At 42.0% G+C, this 17,921-nt stretch overlaps 2 protein-coding genes across 3 annotated transcripts in view; one reads left to right on the forward strand and one right to left on the reverse strand.

The window, feature by feature from the left end:
• Positions 1-3,588, reverse strand: part of LOC137299471 (ran-binding protein 3-like) — a 303,210-nt gene extending 299,622 nt beyond the window's left edge. Inside the window, exon 1 of the mRNA XM_067968224.1 lies at positions 3,585-3,588. The gene's annotated coding sequence lies outside the window, so the exon portion shown is untranslated. The remainder of the gene's footprint in view (positions 1-3,584) is intronic.
• Positions 889-17,325, forward strand: LOC137299472 (acidic leucine-rich nuclear phosphoprotein 32 family member A-like). Of its 2 annotated transcripts, XM_067968225.1 has the most exons (8): positions 889-1,059; positions 3,474-3,515; positions 7,930-8,079; positions 10,982-11,104; positions 12,968-13,184; positions 14,537-14,658; positions 15,007-15,052; positions 17,223-17,325. In XM_067968225.1, the coding sequence occupies exons 1-8, from the start codon at positions 1,006-1,008 to the stop codon at positions 17,294-17,296; spliced, it is 828 nt and encodes a 275-aa protein (XP_067824326.1). In that variant the 5' UTR covers positions 889-1,005; the 3' UTR covers positions 17,297-17,325. The 2 variants fall into 2 exon arrangements, with proteins under 2 accessions (XP_067824326.1, XP_067824327.1); XM_067968226.1 differs by lacking the exon at positions 3,474-3,515 and having other exon boundaries at positions 890-1,059.
• The last annotated feature ends 596 nt before the right edge of the window (positions 17,326-17,921 follow it).

A 17,921-nucleotide genomic window follows, 5' to 3' on the forward strand; every position in this document is an offset into this window, starting at 1 on the left:
ATTGATGTGGAGATGCCGGTGATGGACTGGGGTGGACAAATGTAAGCTGTTGGACTATAACCTATTGTAAACAATTTTACAACACCAAGTTATAGTCCAGCAATTTTATTTTAAATTCACAAGCTTTCGGAGATTTTCTCCTTCCTCAGGCAAATGTTTGCCTGAGGAAGGAGAAAATCTCCGAAAGCTTGTGAATTTAAAATAAAATTGCTGGACTATAACTTGGTGTTGTAAAATTGTTTACAATTGTCAACCCCAGTCCATCACCGGCATCTCCACATCAGGACTATAACCTGGTGTTGTAAGACTCCTTACATTAATTTTATTGTTATTCATGTAATTCTGTATAACACCCCAAGTCCAAAGACAGAACTGGGAGTGATACCAACTTTTAAGTATCAATGACGCGAGAGACCCGAGGCGGCGCTGTTTCGGCGTCCCTCGTGCTGCAATGACGCTCGGCGCCCTGAGGCGGCGCTGGTTCCGGCGGTCCCTCGTTGAAGTTGCAATGACGCTCGGCGCCCTGAGGCGGCGCTGGTTCCGGCGGTCCCTCGTTGAAGCTGCAGTGACGGTCGGCGCCCTGAGGCGGCGCTGGTTCCGGCGGTCCCTCGTTGAAGCTGCAGTGACGGTCGGCGCCCTGAGGCGGCGCTGGTTCCGGCGGTCCCTCGTTGAAGTTGCAATGACGCTCGGCGCCCTGGGGCGGCGCTGGTTCCGGCGGTCCCTCGTTGAAGCTGCAGTGACGGTCGGCGCCCTGAGGCGGCGCTGGTTCCGGCGGTCCCTCGTTGAAGCTGCAGTGACGGTCGGCGCCCTGAGGCGGCGCTGGTTCCGGCGGTCCCTCGTTGAAGCTGCAGTGACGGTCGGCGCCCTGAGGCGGCGCTGCCGACGTCTTCTGGGCTATTCCCAGAGGCATCTGCAGTTTGGCGCGGTTAGAGCTGGTGTGCGAGAGCCAGGCTTTCCGTCCGTTGCTTCTTACACCAAGCGGTTGCCGCGGCCATCCCCAGAGTCATGGACATGAAGAAGAGGATCAACCTGGAGCTGAGGAACAGGACTCCGGCAGACGTAAGCCTGGCGCCGGGGAGGGGGCCGCGCTTTGGGCGGGGGTGGGTGTGTGTGTGTGTGTGTGTGTGTCGGGGGGGGGGGGGGGGAGTGTTGTGTATTGGGGGAGCCGCTTTGCCCGGACCGCATGGTCGGGCTGGCGGGCGGGCTCCTTGTGGAGAAAAAAAAAACTCTCGGCTGTTTTTTAAATTTCCCGCTGACTCCGCTGGGTGAATGGCGGGGCCTCGGCTCCCGGGATCGCGGCCCTGGGCGGCCAGGAGTCTGGCGTTTAAACCTTGCGGCCTATGCCCGGTCCCGCCATCCCATCCCATCGGTCGGAGCCCGTGTGGTCCGCAGCAGCTTCTGGAAATCTCAGCGGAAGGAGCCGCTGCCCGGCCTCCGACATCGCTTCTTGAGGCCAGCCCGTAAGAACGAGAGCCGGGGCCGGCTCAGGCCAGACCGGGGCGCCGCTAAATTGGCGGCTGTTGCGCCATTTTTCCCCTCCGCGCGGGTTTTTTTTTTCTTTACTTCCCTCCCGCCAGCCGCCGCCTTTAAATTTCGCCCCGTCTGACTCCCGCTAATCGCCGCCCTTCTCCCGGCCCAGGGTGGATCGGCCGCCTCCTGGCACTGGTTGGCCTGCTTTTCCATCCCACGTGTTTTAAACCCGCTGCAAGTGAGTGGCTGTTTGCGCAGGGATTAGGCCCGACCTCTTCAAACGGCGCTCTAATCCTGCAAAAAAAAGCATCGCTTCCCACCGCCCACAGGGTATTTATTCTCCTGCCAGTTGGCTAAACGGCCGAACGGAACCAGTCAGATAGGCAGAGTATTGATTTCTTTGTTGTGCGGCGGACCATTTTGAGAGCCTCCCATTAGAAGCCAAGACTTTTAACACCAGTTTTCCTGCATCAGTAAATTGTTCAGGACATGTTTTGCAAACGCTTTTAAATAGTGCGTTTTCTAGGATGGGTATAACTTGTTTACTCAATCCATTTATTTGGATCCACTTTTATTTTTTACAGAAACTAAATGAACATTTGGACATGACATCTGGATTTTCATTGAATACATTATTTCAGTTCTTTCATGCGATCAATTGCATCGAGTCCTTGATCTTAATTCTAACTTTTAAAAAAGTGTGGATTTTTAATTGCCACAAACCCCCGAATTAGCAACTCTAATTACTGACTTCCTAGTACGCCATCTGAAATGTCCTTAGGTTATGTTGGAGCAACTAAACTGTGCCAGTGTGCTTTTAAGGGTGGCGTTCCCAGGGTCCCCTTGCAGACATAATTGGAAAAGTACATTAAAGTGGCACTGTTTCGGATTGGCATTTCTTGAGGGAGCGAAAGGGAACAAAGGGTTGCATTTATTGCACTTTCTGGGCTCCTTAATCCAAATAGTATAACCCAGCAAAACTGATATAAGACAGTAAAATATTTATCTTGATTGAATTTGGGTTTGCAAAGTAAATATATTTACTTACTGTAAAGTACTGCATTGACTCAAAATTATTAGTAATTGAGAATGGAAATTGTAACTTAGCCAAGAACTGTGATGTGACCTTATGAATATTTAGAGGAAAACTGCAGAATGGTTAGAAATTGATAGAGGTAGCTAACTATGATCTTTTTGTGGGCTGGGTTCCAAAACTGGTAAAATAAAATTGGTAATCAATATTGACCACTGAACTCCTAATGAAGGATTTGGTAGTGATTTTGTTAGCCAGATGTCTGACAATGTGGAAACCCATCACGATGTTTGAGTCTCCAAACCAAGCTACCGAGAAATCCACATATATGGTTTCTGTTTGCATGATGTGGAGTGCTTGCACTTTCCCCATAGGGACTCATCACATTTGCTGATCCCAGAGAACTTAGCCACAGGTTGGCAAAACCCAAGGCTTGGGGATCCCTGAGTATGCGCAGAGGTGGTGCTGGGGTTTAACCAGTTGAGTGGTTTACTAGCTCACCACACTAGCAATCTTCCCGTTGCTTGCCTAGTCCAGACCACCCTACAAATTAGAGCACTGGTCTGCAGGGTTATCTGGAGCTGTGGGAAGCATCCCAGTGAAAGGTTTACCCCTCCCCATCCCATTAATGAGCCCGACAAGCTGATCAATCATCAACAATGCCTTGGATTACTGTGGCTCTGCCTGCTAAAGTATTGGTCTCCCACAGACAGTTGACTCTTCTATCATCAGACATGTCATCTTGGAGCTACCTCCAACGAGGATAGTCACTAGTTGATCATTTAAACAACTGACGAACACTTGTTTGAGGCTTTGCTCAAAGGATCTGTTGACTCAGTTGGTAGCATTCTTTCCCCTGAGTCAGAGGTTGTGGGTTCACACCTTACACCACAAGTTGAGAGAGTGCTGCATTGTTGGAGATGCCATCTTTCAAATGTAGTGTTAAACTAAGGCTCTGTCTGCCCCTCAGGTGGATGTAAAAGATCCTATGGCATTGTTCAAAGAAGAGCAGGTGAGTTCTCGTTATGTCCTGGGCAACATTTATCCCTCAACCAAGCCCACCAAAGTAGATTGCGATGCCTCGTTTGCCTACAAAACAACGGTGACTACTTCAAAAGTAATTCAGTGGTTGTGAAGCATTTTGGAACATCCTGAGGATGCGAAAGGCACTATATAAGTGCATGTTTCTTCTTTCTTGGTGGGTTGCAGGTACCAGGAGTTCTTGGGTGGTATGGTAAGCAACACAACTCATTACAAAATGTGGGAGTCCATTACTACCTCCTGACCACAACATGGGCACACACCACATCTTCTCTAACCTTAGTTCCACCAGTTGGAGGTAATGGAGCTTCAGCAACAGCTACTTGCCTCTGCAACCCAATCGTGGTAGGTGTTGAGCTAGGGGTAAATGCACATGTGTTTTTATAACCAGCTTCCAGTAGCCATTGTACTAAGTCTGAGTTTCCCCTTAGCTATATGCTGGGCATCCACCTTCAGAGAGGTGGAAGAACTTGTGCAGGACAGCTTGCGACATGCTAGCCGCCTTGATGTAGGCATCCACTGTGAGGCTGAGTTCTCCGGGGTGCCCAGTGACAGGTCGTTGTATGCTGATGCCCTATCTCCCTGAAACGGTTTCCCCTTTTTACCACAAATCTATCTTCCTTCATCATGGACTCGGGAACCAGGATTTCACTTGAGTGTATGCGCGAAGTGCTGTACCTGTCAATGGGTTTATTTAGCATATTGGTATCAATATGCTATAGGAAAAAGATCAGTCTTGCTCCAATGTGTTTTAGTGCTAAACCAATATACTTTCTGCCTGACACAGTGGATGAGTTGTAATTCCCTCCACCGTAATGTTGATAAAGATGCAATTATCCTCCAGCATCTTTATGCCTCTAGTCTAGAGTGTTGCTCTACCCTGAGCTGTATTTTCTTCCTCATGTCCGATATATTACCAAGAGCGCTTTCTTTCATTGCTGAAATATTGCCCAACTCTCATTAATGGCCTCCACAAATCCCAACTTCTCCATGGTCCTGCAGAAAGCCTTGCACTCCCTAAGCTTCATTGATGTAGGCATCCTGAGGATGCGACCGTGGCTCAGTGGGTAGCATACTTGCCCCAGAATCAGAGGGTTGTGGGTTCAAGTTCCCCCTCAAGAGACTTAAGCATGGAATCTAGGCTGACATTCTAGCACAGTACTGAGGAATGCGGTGCTGTTTATTGGATGAGAAGTTAAGCCAAGGACATAATATCTCAGGTGGACATAAAAGATCCCATGGCACGATTTCAAGGAGTTCTCTCCGGTGAGCTGGCCTATTTTTCAGCTATGAAGAGAGACTGGGAAGATTGGGTTTGTTTTCCTTGGAGCAGAGGAGGCTGAGGGGGGACATGATTGAGGTGTACAAAATTATGAGGGGCACAGATAGGATGGATACTGAGGAGCTTTTTCCCTTCGTTGAGGGTTCTATAACAAGGGGACATAGATTCAAGGTAAAAGGCGGGAGGTTTAGAGGGGATTTGAGAAAGAACTTTTTCACCCAGAGGGTGGTTGGAGTCTGGAACTCACTGCCTGAAAGGGTTGTGGAGGCAGGAACCCTCACAACATTCAAGAAGCATTTGGATGAGCACTTGAAATGCCATAGCATACAAGGCTACGGACCAAATGCTGGAATATGGGATTATAGTAGACAGGGCTTGATGGCCGGCGCGGACACGATGGGCCGAAGGGCTTCTATCCGTGCTGTATAACTCTATGACTTTCTGTGTCGCAGCATATTATCTTGTGCCTCAATGGATTTGCCGCGCCGCACCGTACCACTGAAATCTCCAACTGTATATACTAGCACACACCCTCTACTTCTCTGCGATTGGATTACTTCTCATCCTCTGCTCCACCATTAGTGACAATGCTTATCTATAGCATTAACTAAGGAACAGTTGTAAACAATCTTGTTCACCATGATAACTTTGTATAATTCAGAACTTCTGCCACTAGAAATATTGTAAGAATTATATAGCCCATCAAAATATATCAAATCAATGTAAGTGTTTTGAATTTGATTATTTTAAAATTGTTTTGAGTCTGTGAGGTCACAATTGCCAGCAGGGGGTGGTGTTGAGAACAGTCACATCTGCCAGCCCAGCACCACCCCAAGCAGGCACTCAATAATACTGCTGATATCTAATGAAAGGCTGTTAAGATCTTGGGCTTTGTCTCCTACCACCATTTTCTGCTAATTTTCTCTTTATTCCTACACCTCAGAAGTGTTAACTCCTTGCTGGATACAGTTCCACGGGCACTGGTTGGACACAATAGCTTGCCCAAATTGGCATTCTTGTTGTGCGAGCCTTGACAATGAATATTAAGCTGCAGGCAGCATCACCACTGAGTACATTTCTGCCATCACCCTGTGCCCACAAACACTTCCAGCAGATGCCACTGGAATGTGATCTGGAGCAGGGAGACCCTGGATAATTTTCAGCTTTCATTGCCCCAAGCTGAGATCAGCTAACTGAGCAGATAGAGGGACACTGGCAGAGCTAGCTGCTGAATATGCATGTTTGCATAAGTGCAGGTGCTGAGGCACTTGGCTTCAGTGTACCTGAGCCAGCCAAGCTGGATGAAGAGGATGAAAAGGCCCAGAATTCACATTTTGTGTGGGGAAGCTTACATTTAAAGAGCTGCTTGGGCCCCACATCTGCCAGTAGCATGCACTGGATGCCTGCTTCATACAGTGCAGTGGGCAGAACTGAGGTAAAGCTGGTAGGATTTAGTGTACCTGATCTCATCCTGTCAATTCTGCCTCTTCCAGTAACATCACTGTGGAAGAAGAACCTGCCCCCCATGTCCGGCAGAATTTATTGGGCCAAAAGGGGGCAGGGACGTGTTATGCCAGACTGATTAGCCTAACATCAGTAGTAGGGAAAATGCTATTGTCTATTATAAAGGATGTGATAACAGTACACTTAGAAAATATCAATGGGATTAGACAAAGTCAGCATGGATCTTTGAAAGGGAAATTGTGTTTAACAAACTTACCGGAGTTTTTTGAGGATGTAACTGGTAGAATAGATATGGGAGAACCAGCGGATGTGGTGTATTTGGATTTTCAGAAGACCTTTGATAAAATACCACATAAGAGGTTAGTGTGCAAAATTAAAGCACATGGGATTGGGGTAATATACTGGCATGGATTGAAAATTCGTTAACAGACAGGCAACAGAGAGTAGGAATAAATGGGTCTTTTTCGGGGCGGCAGGCGGTGACCAGTGGGGTACAGCAGGGATCAGTGCTTGGACCCCAGCTATTCACAGTATATATCAATGATTTCGATGAGGGAACCAAATGTAATATTTTCAAGTTTGCTGACAATACAAAACTAGATGGGGTTGTGAGGAGGATGCAAAGAGGCTTCAAGGCGATTTAGACAAGTTGAGCGAGTGGGCAAAAACATGGCAGATGCAGTATAATGTGGATAAATGTGAAGTTATCCACTTTGGAAGAAAAAGCAGAAAGGCAGAGTATTATTTAAATGGTGATAGATTGGGAAATGTTGATGTACAAAGGGACCTGGGTGTCCTTGTACACCAGTCACTGAAAGGAAACATGCAGGTGCAGCAAGCAGTTAGGAAGGCAAATGGTATGTTGGCCTTCATTGCAAGAAGATTTGAGTACAGAAGCAAGGATGTCTTAACTGCAATTATACAGGGCCTTGGTGAGACCACACCTGTAATAATATGTGCAGTTTTGATCTCCTTACCTAAGAAAGGATATACTTGCCATAGAGGGAGTGCAGCGAAGGTTCACCAGACTGATTCCTGGGATGACAAGACTGTCGTATGAGAGGGGATCTCATTGAAACGTATAAAATTCTGACAGGGCTAGACAGACTGGATGCAGGGAGGATATTTCCCCTGGCTGGTGGGGTCTAGAATGGGGGGGGGGGGGGGGGGTCACAGTCTCAGGATACGGGGTCGGAGATTTAGGACTGAGATGAGGAGAAATTTCTTCACTCAGAAGGTGAACCTGTGGAATTCTCTACCATAGAAGGCTGTGGAGGCCAAGTCACTGAATATATTTAAGAAGGAGATAGATAGATTTCTACACACAAAAGGCATCAAGGGGTATGGGGAGAGAGCAGAAATATGGTATTGAGATAGAGGATCAGCCATGATCATATTGAATGGCCTACTTCTGCTCCTATTTTCTTTGTTTCCCACCGACTTATGCTACTGTAGTTCCCTCCCAGGCCCAGAAGTTTAGTGCCCTAATTTCTTAAAATAATCTAATACATTGCACTGAACACTCTACTGGAGTAATATGTGAGTCATGCAGCATTATTTTCAAGGCTTAAATAAAAATTGTCTGTCTTGTTTATCTGAATTGCATATTTTTGAAAATACTGTTGACTTTTCTCTGCAGGTTAAGGAACTGGTTCTGGACAACTGCAGATCAAATGATGGCAAAATTGAAGGACTGTCTGCAGCATTTGAGAGCTTAGAGTTTCTCAGTATGATCAACGTAATGCTGACATCTGTGTCAAATCTCCCAAAGTTAAATAAACTAAGAAAGGTAGGAATTTGCACTCATTCTGTATTTTTTGGTTGGAGTTGATTATCTCAGAAAAGTCAAACTAATGTAACACAGCCAATCTACTAGATAGACAAAGTTGTATATCTGTGCTTATAAAGAAGTAGGTGTGATCTTCCTGGAGGGAAGCTTTACAGTGATAAATTGAATACAAACCGTTAAGTGTAACTGTACAATGATCTTGGACTCTGAACATAACTGTTATACAGTTATAAAGCAAAGCCCGGCTAAGGCTGAGATATTATGGTACACTTGTGAAACGTTTGTATCTATAACAATTTAAACTTTCAATTGATGCCTGCCCAAGTATTTATAGTCCGCAATACTTAACCGGGTGGTGGTGGTGGTGGTAACTGATATAGATGTGTTAATAAAGCAGTATTTGTTAATGCATCTGTAACTGACTTCATCTTTGATTCTGACTGTTAACTGTTGAATACTTCATTTAGGAGTGTACTGTATCCCCGGGGTGATTGGTTTGGTTTGTGTGACTGTATATATAGAAGATGGTTGAAAGGAAGCAAAATTTAGATGCCTATTTTTTCAAGCTAAGTTTAGACATTTATAACTGTAGATGTGAATGGTAAATCTCCAATACTGGTGTGGATTATAGAAAAGAGTTAAGTGATTCATCTAATATCCTTCAACTACTATTCTGTACAGTATTATAGATTATTAATCTACACACTGTGGTTCTTTAACTTTTCGTTGTATTAATTCCTTTTGGCATTGTATTTTTTTGTTCTCGAGATGTGGGCAGTGCTGGTATTGCCCATCCATAGTTGGCTTGAAAAGGTGATGGTAGGCCTTCTTGAACTGCCGCAGTCCTTGTGGTGATTGTGCTAAGTGGGAAATTCCAGGATTTTGACCCAGTGACAATGCAGGAACAATGAGATACGTAACCTGGTAATGGTGTTCCCATGACATTGCTGCTCTTTTCCTTCTTGGTGGTAAATATTAAGGGGCCAAGATGTGTTGTCGAAGTCAGCTTGGTGAGTTGATGTAGTGCATTCAGTAGATGGTACATACTGCACCAATGGTGAGGAGTGGGGTTGGGGGGAGTGGTGGATATTGAGTCCAGTGGCAGGAGCACTAATCATTTGGATTGCTTTCTCCTGGGTGATGGTTCTTCAATAACAGTATGAAATTGCATTAAAATTTGAGGAGACAACATTTCTAGCTGGAACAACGTATCCGTCAAATTAATCCAAGTTGAAACACTAGTTGGGAACTACATTTAACATTTAAGTCAAAATACTTTTGGTCAGGTGAGCGTATTACCTCCTTAAATTTACTTCAGAGATGCTGCCTCAAAGTTTCTGGCTGTGAGTAGCTTCACCTATTTTCACGGATAATTCTACAAAGCACCGTCCAGCTGTCAACCTGTTGCCTTCAGCATGCCATTTATCATTTGGCTAAACACCATACCAACAAAAAGATTTTAAAACGTACTTTTCTCAGCAAGAGTTCATATTCAGTCAATTGCACTTTACATAAATTAGAAAATGAGCTACCATTAGTTGGCTTGTAAACTGTATTACAGTGGTATCAACATTCATGCCTTTATTAAGTTGATTTAAAGTTTAATAATGCCCCCAGTTATTTTGAGGAGTTCAAATCCTGGTCACAAGCCCCCAAATGCAAGACAGTGACAATGGCCAATCTGAATTATGTGAGGGATATTAGTGGAAGAGTATCGGATAATCATTTTCCCCCCTCTCCTAATGTGTACACATCAGAGAATTCGGCTGGAATTTATCATTCATGATTGAGGCTTATATGATGCTAATCTTAGCTTCCCTTTGAGCCGCCTTTTATAACCTAGTCCAAAATATATTGACAGCTATACAAACCCTAATTAATTAACACAGGGAAGCAGTATGACACTTAGTAAAGTGATTAGCTCCTAATTGCCAGTCATAAAGGATAAAATCAACATCAATTATTTTATTTAACAGCATTTATGATATCACAAGGTTAAGCATCGAGAGTATATACTTGGGTATAATAACCAATAATTACCATGGGCACAAATGTAGTTGTAAGTATATCACATTATCTCAGCATTAGGTAGGTTTCACTTTTTCTAATAGTGTAACAGTTACACTCAGTACAGGTTTGTACGGTTACGTTTGCATTTCAAATTTAATACATTTTCAGCCTGGAGCTTTCAGTCTTATTCCTCTATGACACTAGCACAGACATGCAATCTTGACTGTCTAGTAGATTGGCTGTGGTAGGCTTGGCTTTTCTGCCTTCCACTGAGCTGCTCATCTTCACCTGGGAACGGTTTGTGGTGAATTGCTAGCCGTGGTCGTTGTCATCTTCAGTTGTCATCTTATCCAAACTACACTTACCATAGTGTATTATGCTGTTTACTCTTGCATTGTGTTCAATGGCTTGCCAAATGATTAAGTCTTTATATACCTCATGATTTTGCTTCTGAGTTTAAACACTTTACCTTCTTAATCTTCCAACTTTCATTCTTAACAATTTCTCCATTCATAAACTCTTTACGTATAACTTTTTCTGCCTTTAATTTAACCAGACAAGTGGCTGTGGACTCCGGCCAGTTTCTGCACAATACTGGCACTGCCCCTGGTTTCTGGTTGTTTTTATGACTTCAGTTATTGATATTTCATAGTTGTAATTTGACTTTATTTGCAGCTACTGTATTATTTTGAGCCTATTGAAAACAACCAGAGTGCAAATTATTTTAAAATTATATTATGCAGCTCTTGAAAATATGATCTGTATTTTAAAAATTATCATGTCCATGTAGTGCAATGCTATAATGGTGAGTCAGTGATTGTGGCTGGCTGAACTTTTATAACAAAATAGTTTGAAATCGTGATTTGTGAACATTGCAATCTTAATTTTTCAGCTTGAACTAAGTGATAACAGAATATCCGGAGGTCTTGAAGTTCTGGCAGAAAGGACCCCAAGCCTTACACATTTAAACCTCAGTGGAAATAAAATCAAGGACATCAACACTCTGGAGCCTTTGGTAAGAAATTAGTAATAGTTGGTTGTGAGTGATATATATAGCCTGGCAAGACTGCAGGTGGATAGAATTATGGCTATTACAGGTCAGCAATTATCTGTTGCTGCCGAGTAATACAGCAAAGTGACAACCCTTGGTAGGCAAAAATAAGTTGCATGATTTTTTAAAAAATTCTCAGTAATCAGCTCCCTTCTTTGGAGACTTACAGTGGCTGTATGGAGAGTTGGAACTGATGGATTACTGAAATATCATTTCAAGCTTTTAAAATACTTTTTGGCCAAACTTTGCTCATGATAAGGTAACGGGTGCCAACGCCTGCAAGTGGAACTGCACTTTTGACAACTAGTGGTTGCATTTAACCTGTGCTAGATGCATGCCTCCACTGTGGCCAGCAATATGTCTTAACCTGAATGCAGTTGCCCCCATAGTATGAGCCTTACTGTTTCCTACAGGAGCTATCTTTGTGGCCTGTTTTCAGTGAGACAACTACATTTAGTGGGCAGTTTTGTGCTGTGGAGCTGGATTTGAACTAAGTGATAGAATATCTTGAGACTTCAATTTCCAAATTTATTTAGGATCATTGGATAGAGAAAAAGAGGGTATGTTTTTAAATGGTAAAACCTGTGGTGCTGAAATTTTTCATTTTCTCGTTTGTTTGGGTTAATGAGATGGCCGAATTGTATTTGGGGAGAGAGAGAGGGAGACAGAGAGGGGGGTAGAGGGAGGGAGGGAGGGAAGAAGAGAAAGGAGAAGGAAGGTGCACAAAAGATTTTCTTTCAACATTGTGTCTTGAGTGAGTGTGTGTGAGACACAAATTAATTAAAAGATTGAGATAACCTAAAGCAATTGAGAGGTTTTGATAGGATCCCCATCATTCTGTTCTGGGCTTGTTGCTGTAGCCCTGAATCTTAAGTTCAAAAAGAGAGCAGCCACACTTCAAACATTAGTTGGTATCAGAACAACAGCCTGTACCCAGGCCACTGTTTTGCAACTAATGATTTTGTACGTCAAAATGTAGAGTGCCTGATGCTCTTAACTTCTTCAGTGGAAAGTCTTTCACAGTTAATGATGCAAACAGTCCAATATGCTCCTTCTCCAGCAATATGTCTGGATTCTTGAGGTCTCCTCTCATAAGTGTACAGCTTTTTATTATGGAAATCTCCTGAGATGCTCAGAATGAGAGATGAACCTCAAAACTACGTGTAAAGTTCTGTTTTAAGGACACTTCCCTTTGAAGTTAGGATTGTCATTACAACAGTGACGACTGGTCAAAAATACTTCATTGGCTGTTAAGTGCTTTGGGACGTTTTGAAGTTCTAAAAGGTGCTATATAAATGCAAGTCCTTTTCCTTTTAGCTGAATGGTGCAGAAGTAACACGGTAGAACTGAATGTATTTGCTCTTGTGGAGACACTTTCCAACTTCCATTTTAAGCAAACTCCCCAATCTCCTGGATCAAAGAAAGCTTTTATTGTAATTAGTCCTTGATCAAAAGAATCTTGCTCCATTTAAATTTGGGGTGGGTACATCCTCCATTTCAATGTGAGTATCTGTAGTTTTAAAAAAAATTGTATGAGTGTGTATGGGAAAGAGAAAAGCCACTACCGAATTCTGTTCCCGCTCAGTTTCCAGGTGTGAAGATAAATTGGTATTTAAGGTACACCTGTTACATAGAGTATTTGTTACAAAATATTGATTGTTACAATAGATTCTGAGAGATAACCAAATTGAATCACATATCTGATGTATCCCTTTCTACCACCCTCCTTGTAATTCAGCACTACCAAGGAAACAGTGGGAATGAAGGTTAAACAAGTGTGATGTATTCTGTTTTCATAACTCTGGAATTTATTTTCTTGTTCCACAGAAGAAACTTCTGAATTTGAGGAGTCTTGATTTATTTAATTGTGAAGTGACTAACTTAAATGACTACAGAGATAGCATGTTCAAGCTGCTCCCCCAGCTCACGTACCTTGATGGATACGACCAGGATGACCAAGAGGCGCCCGACTCGGATGTGGAGGGAGATGGTGACTGTCTCGATGACGACGATGAGGAAGATGATGATGAGGAAAATGAAGATGGTAGGTATTTTACACAGGATCTAAACCGATGATGTGAAAAACTCATGGGGTTTTTATTACTTCATACCGTTAAACTAGTAACTAATTAACTTAAACTATCCAGCTTTGACTAGGAGTTCTGCAGTCCTTGCTCAGCCTTAGAGCTGACTTAACTGAAATGTTGAAATATTTGCTGATTAGATATTAGGATATTGACACAGTAATGATAGGGATGCGTGTTGCAAAGGAAATAACCTTTCTCACCTGATTATTTAACATTTTGGAACGATGATGTAGTCATCCTGTAAAATAAATTTGTAAATATTCAGAGTAGTGGAATGCAGAAAGTGTGGATTGGCTTGTTCTCAACTACAAAGAGGATTTCTCAGCGAACAACTTTTGAAAGTTGGATATTTACTCTTACGGGATTGTTAGTGGGCCCAAATTCAACCGCTCACCGGTTTTAGAATAGTATTGCTGTATTCCGAGATGATAGCAACACGTGGGCTTGGAATCCACTGAATTTGTTTGTCTCTGGATTTTTTTGTTTAATCATCAATACCCTTTGCAAGGTGGCATTTAAGTGTACACTGTAGAATTTGTACAGAACACATTGCTACGCATGAATTGGCAGGCAAGCTCTGAGATTTCAAATATTACGCAACATTTTTTATTTGTACAATTAACTGAGAAATTAACAAATGTTAACCTGTAGATTGTCAACAGGTTCAGTAAAACTTGGTGTCATTGGTTTAATTTGTTTTCAGCTTGTACATTGATACTGAAATAAACATAAATGTCACAATAATAAAGCTATTTATACATCAGGAATAGTTTTATTACTGTAATTACAATAATCTAAAATAAACACCTAAATTTAAATACTTGTCTCTACATTTTAACTTTAATTATATTTCTTTCTAATAAATTTACTCTGTTCTTTCCATCTTTTGTTTTTCTATTTTCTTAATTCTTAACTTTTTTGACTGCTTCCATGCTCCCATTTTGGAAGTGGAAACAAAAATAGCTTTTAGCTCAAAATATGGTTCTATATATTTTTCTTTCACCCAATCAAGCGGCACAAACCTGCATATTGACCGGGACTGTGTCCTAAGTGTGCTGTTGCTCCTTGCTCAATTCTTTAGCATCAAAAACAGGAAGAGGGCTCAGGATTAAACCATTGTTGGCACATTTGGAGTTTCAGTTCTGCCTATACTGCTAAAGTTTATTTGTTTGATTTGAAACCTTCAGAGTGTCTAAATAAAGCTGCTATTAGATTTGTCTCATTGTGATCTTTTGTTTGAAAGTATTGCCTGTAGTAGTACTTCATCATCTGCACTGAATTAATTCACTAACTTGTATAATTTTCGTAGTTGAAGAGGAGGAGGAGGAAGATGATGAAGAGGGGGAATTTGATGTCTTGGATGAGGAGGAAGATGATGAACTTGATGGAGAAGATGACGATGACGATGATGACGACAGTGCAGAGGAGGATGTAAGCTATACTCAAACCACTTACCCCCAAAAAACAAACTCTTCTTGATAGATCGAACTGTTTCTTTTTTTGTTACCTCTTTTTCTTTTTCACATGTCTATGACTAGTTTTATAGTTGTGGGATCCAATTGCAGTGCAAACTCTGACTCAACCCATTAGAAAAACTGTCCAGTGCCATAAGATCTATACACATTATGTCCAGGCTATCGTCCTACTTTGGGATTGGTTTTGTGCAGCGGATGTCCACAGATATTTGCATCCAAGTCTGTGTGAAAGCAGCGAGTGAGGCTGCTATTGTTGCAGTCAAGCCTGAAATGTACAACTGAATTTTTGTTCGTTTTCATCTAGGATGATGAGGATGAAGAAGCTGAAGATGGCGAAGAGGAATGTAAAGGTAAGTTTCAAGCAACATTTGGCTAGTTTAGACTAGATTAATTGCAAATGTGTTTATTGCGGAAAAGATATATATAATATATACTAAATAATCTAATATATTCTAAAAGTTTTCCGTGTCATGCACATTTTGTCCATTCACAATCCTGATTTTTTTTTTGCTGCTACTTCCCTCACTTATCCATCGATTGCCTTTTGTAACACTAAAAATTCCTTTTGTCAAGCCTGCGTCCTTACCTTTGGCCGATTCTTTGCATGCGACCTCTGCTCCGCCCACCTTCATTGTTCTATCTCCAAACTGGTGGCCTGACTGAGCTTCTAGTGTTTAACATTTTCATTCTGTTTTCAGCCTTCTCTGCCATGAACAGTGTTTATGTTTTTTGGCTGTAGTCTTTTTTTTTCTGCTCTGGTGTTTATGTCCTGCTCCCATATTCCACCGCCCCATTCTGGGACATTCCTTACCTCCCAGAGCTCATATCTCACACTGCCTCTCCATTAATCCCACACACTTGCCCACCTCATCTCTATCAACCTCACAACCTCCCTTCCCAATATTCCCACATCCTAAAACTACCTCCACTGCTGTCAGATTCTTTAACCCCACTGGACTTCTCCCACACCCGACACCACGTCCCACACTCACCATGCGCTTATAGACAACTGTCACATCACCCCACCCACTCTTTCTGTAGTCTGGAAACATCTTTCCCATTTCTCCTACTCCTGTAAACCCAAGACTTCCCCCCTCAGTACTTATAAACATTTTGTTTCATACCTTTTCCATTCTCTTGATCATAACTGCCCTAATTCCATCCTACCCACTTACACTTCATTCCACCAACCTCTTTTGTGCTTACTTTTTGGAACTCCTAACTTCCTTTATTTATGAATTTTTTCAATGGTCTGAGCCACTCTACTTTTACCACCCACTTACCATCCTAACCTCTTTACAGCTTTATTGTTGCCTGCCCGTAACATTTTACACCTCCCAATCAACTCAATCTGCCATTCAATATCCAACTACATGCTAACAAACCCCACCTGCTTTGAAAACAAGTCTGACACATACACATTCAATAAAATAAACATAACCTTCCGCCTACTACACAAACTTTCTACAAATATTTTTATTATGCACATCTATAATTGAATAATCCATATAAATTATATTGAATATAAATATATACTGTACATCTATTTACCTGTTCTTAAAAATCTTGTATATACGTGCACTTCTTGATAATGCTTTTATGCTAACATTTTACATTGAAACTGCCTATGTACACATTTTATTATGGCCTTTCCCTATGTACACAGTTGTCTGAAACACTCAAAAGGCTTTTTGGGGAAAAAAACTACATTTTTTTTCCCTCAGCAACTGAAATTTCTCATACTCAAAATAAGGTTTTAAATAAAAAATCAAAAAATTACAGAAACAGTAAAAATTATATTTACCAATTGAATTGTTCTTTTAATGCCTTTCTTAATGTTTTTACTTCAAGGCGCACCAGGAGTGCATATCGGGTAAATTGGACACTGCCCATGATTTTCCACCCATTAATTTTTAAGAAACAAAAAATTTACCCGTAAATACTTTAAGGCAGAAACTTAATGACAAGAATTAATTGACAATGGGGAAAGGAATGGGGGCAATTAAGGGAGTAAAAGGGGCTGCGGATGCGTCGGGGGAGGAGGCTAATGGGCAGCAGTGTAGTGACGAGTTGGGGTCTGTTGGTTCAGAGGGAACCGGGCCACATAGAACCCCCCAGACTGCATTTTCAGTGCTTCCTAATTCCAGAATGACTCCCAGTGCTCCCAGATCAGTTTTTAGTGATCTCATTGGACTGAATATTCTGTTCAGTCATGGTTAGTAAATTGTGACTTTTTGTCGTTGTGAGTTTTGCTGTACCTTTGTATTAAAAGGCAAGCAACCTTAAATTTCTAACTTGAAATTCAGCAAGTCAGTTTGTATCTTATTTTTAATAGGCTTACTCACCCTTCCCCAAATGGTCCCAATATAATGGGAAAACTTTCCTCCTTCATATCTGCTGCCCCCTCTCCTCCCTTTATCTCTAAGAAGACTGATGTAATTGGCTTTTGCTTTTCAGTGCAACAATCACTTAACTAAAATGCCATATCTTAATATGTTTGAATAAATGCTCCCTTCACAGAAACTGTCCAAGGCCAGAAACGGAAGAGGAACCAAGAGGATGAAGGAGAAGAGGACACTGAAGATGATGAATGAGCTCAATAAATGTATAGACTGTGACTGTGGTTGATATTCGCATCAAGTGACATTCCTCTGAGGCAGTATCTGTAGCTATGGTGATGTGTATTTATGAAAAATATATTTCATGTGCTATTCTGTTTAAAGGTGCATTTATAATAACTGATTATCACATTTCTGACAAGTTGGATATACCATCTGGATTGCTGGGGGTCTGGAATGTTGCCTTAGATTGGTCAGGGTTGCCACTGTTAAACCAAAGTTGTACTATGAAAACTTGGGTAGTGGTTGTTTATAATCTCTCCCCTTTAACCCCCATAAGAATCAGTTACCATCCCACCCCAAAGATTTTTTTTAGGTGAGGAGTTTTCTACCAGTATTTGTATTTCTCTTCGCTTTCCTACCCCTCCCCCCATGGCATGGTATTCCAAAGAGTGACAAAGGAACTTGAGTAACTGGCATCCATGAACCATTAAGTTGGTTGAAGGGTGCATGTGCTCCATAGCCTGAGCTAGTAGAATGCTATGACCTCAAATTAATAGGCAAGCTGACTCACCCAAGTGATTCTTGTGGTAGGTATTCATTTTTTTAATACCACTCACTATTACTAAGTTTAGCAGTTGTACATTCTTATAAAAACCTG

Source organism: Heptranchias perlo, chromosome 29, assembly GCF_035084215.1.
Source record: "Heptranchias perlo isolate sHepPer1 chromosome 29, sHepPer1.hap1, whole genome shotgun sequence".
Taxonomy (NCBI): Eukaryota; Metazoa; Chordata; class Chondrichthyes; order Hexanchiformes; family Hexanchidae; genus Heptranchias; species Heptranchias perlo.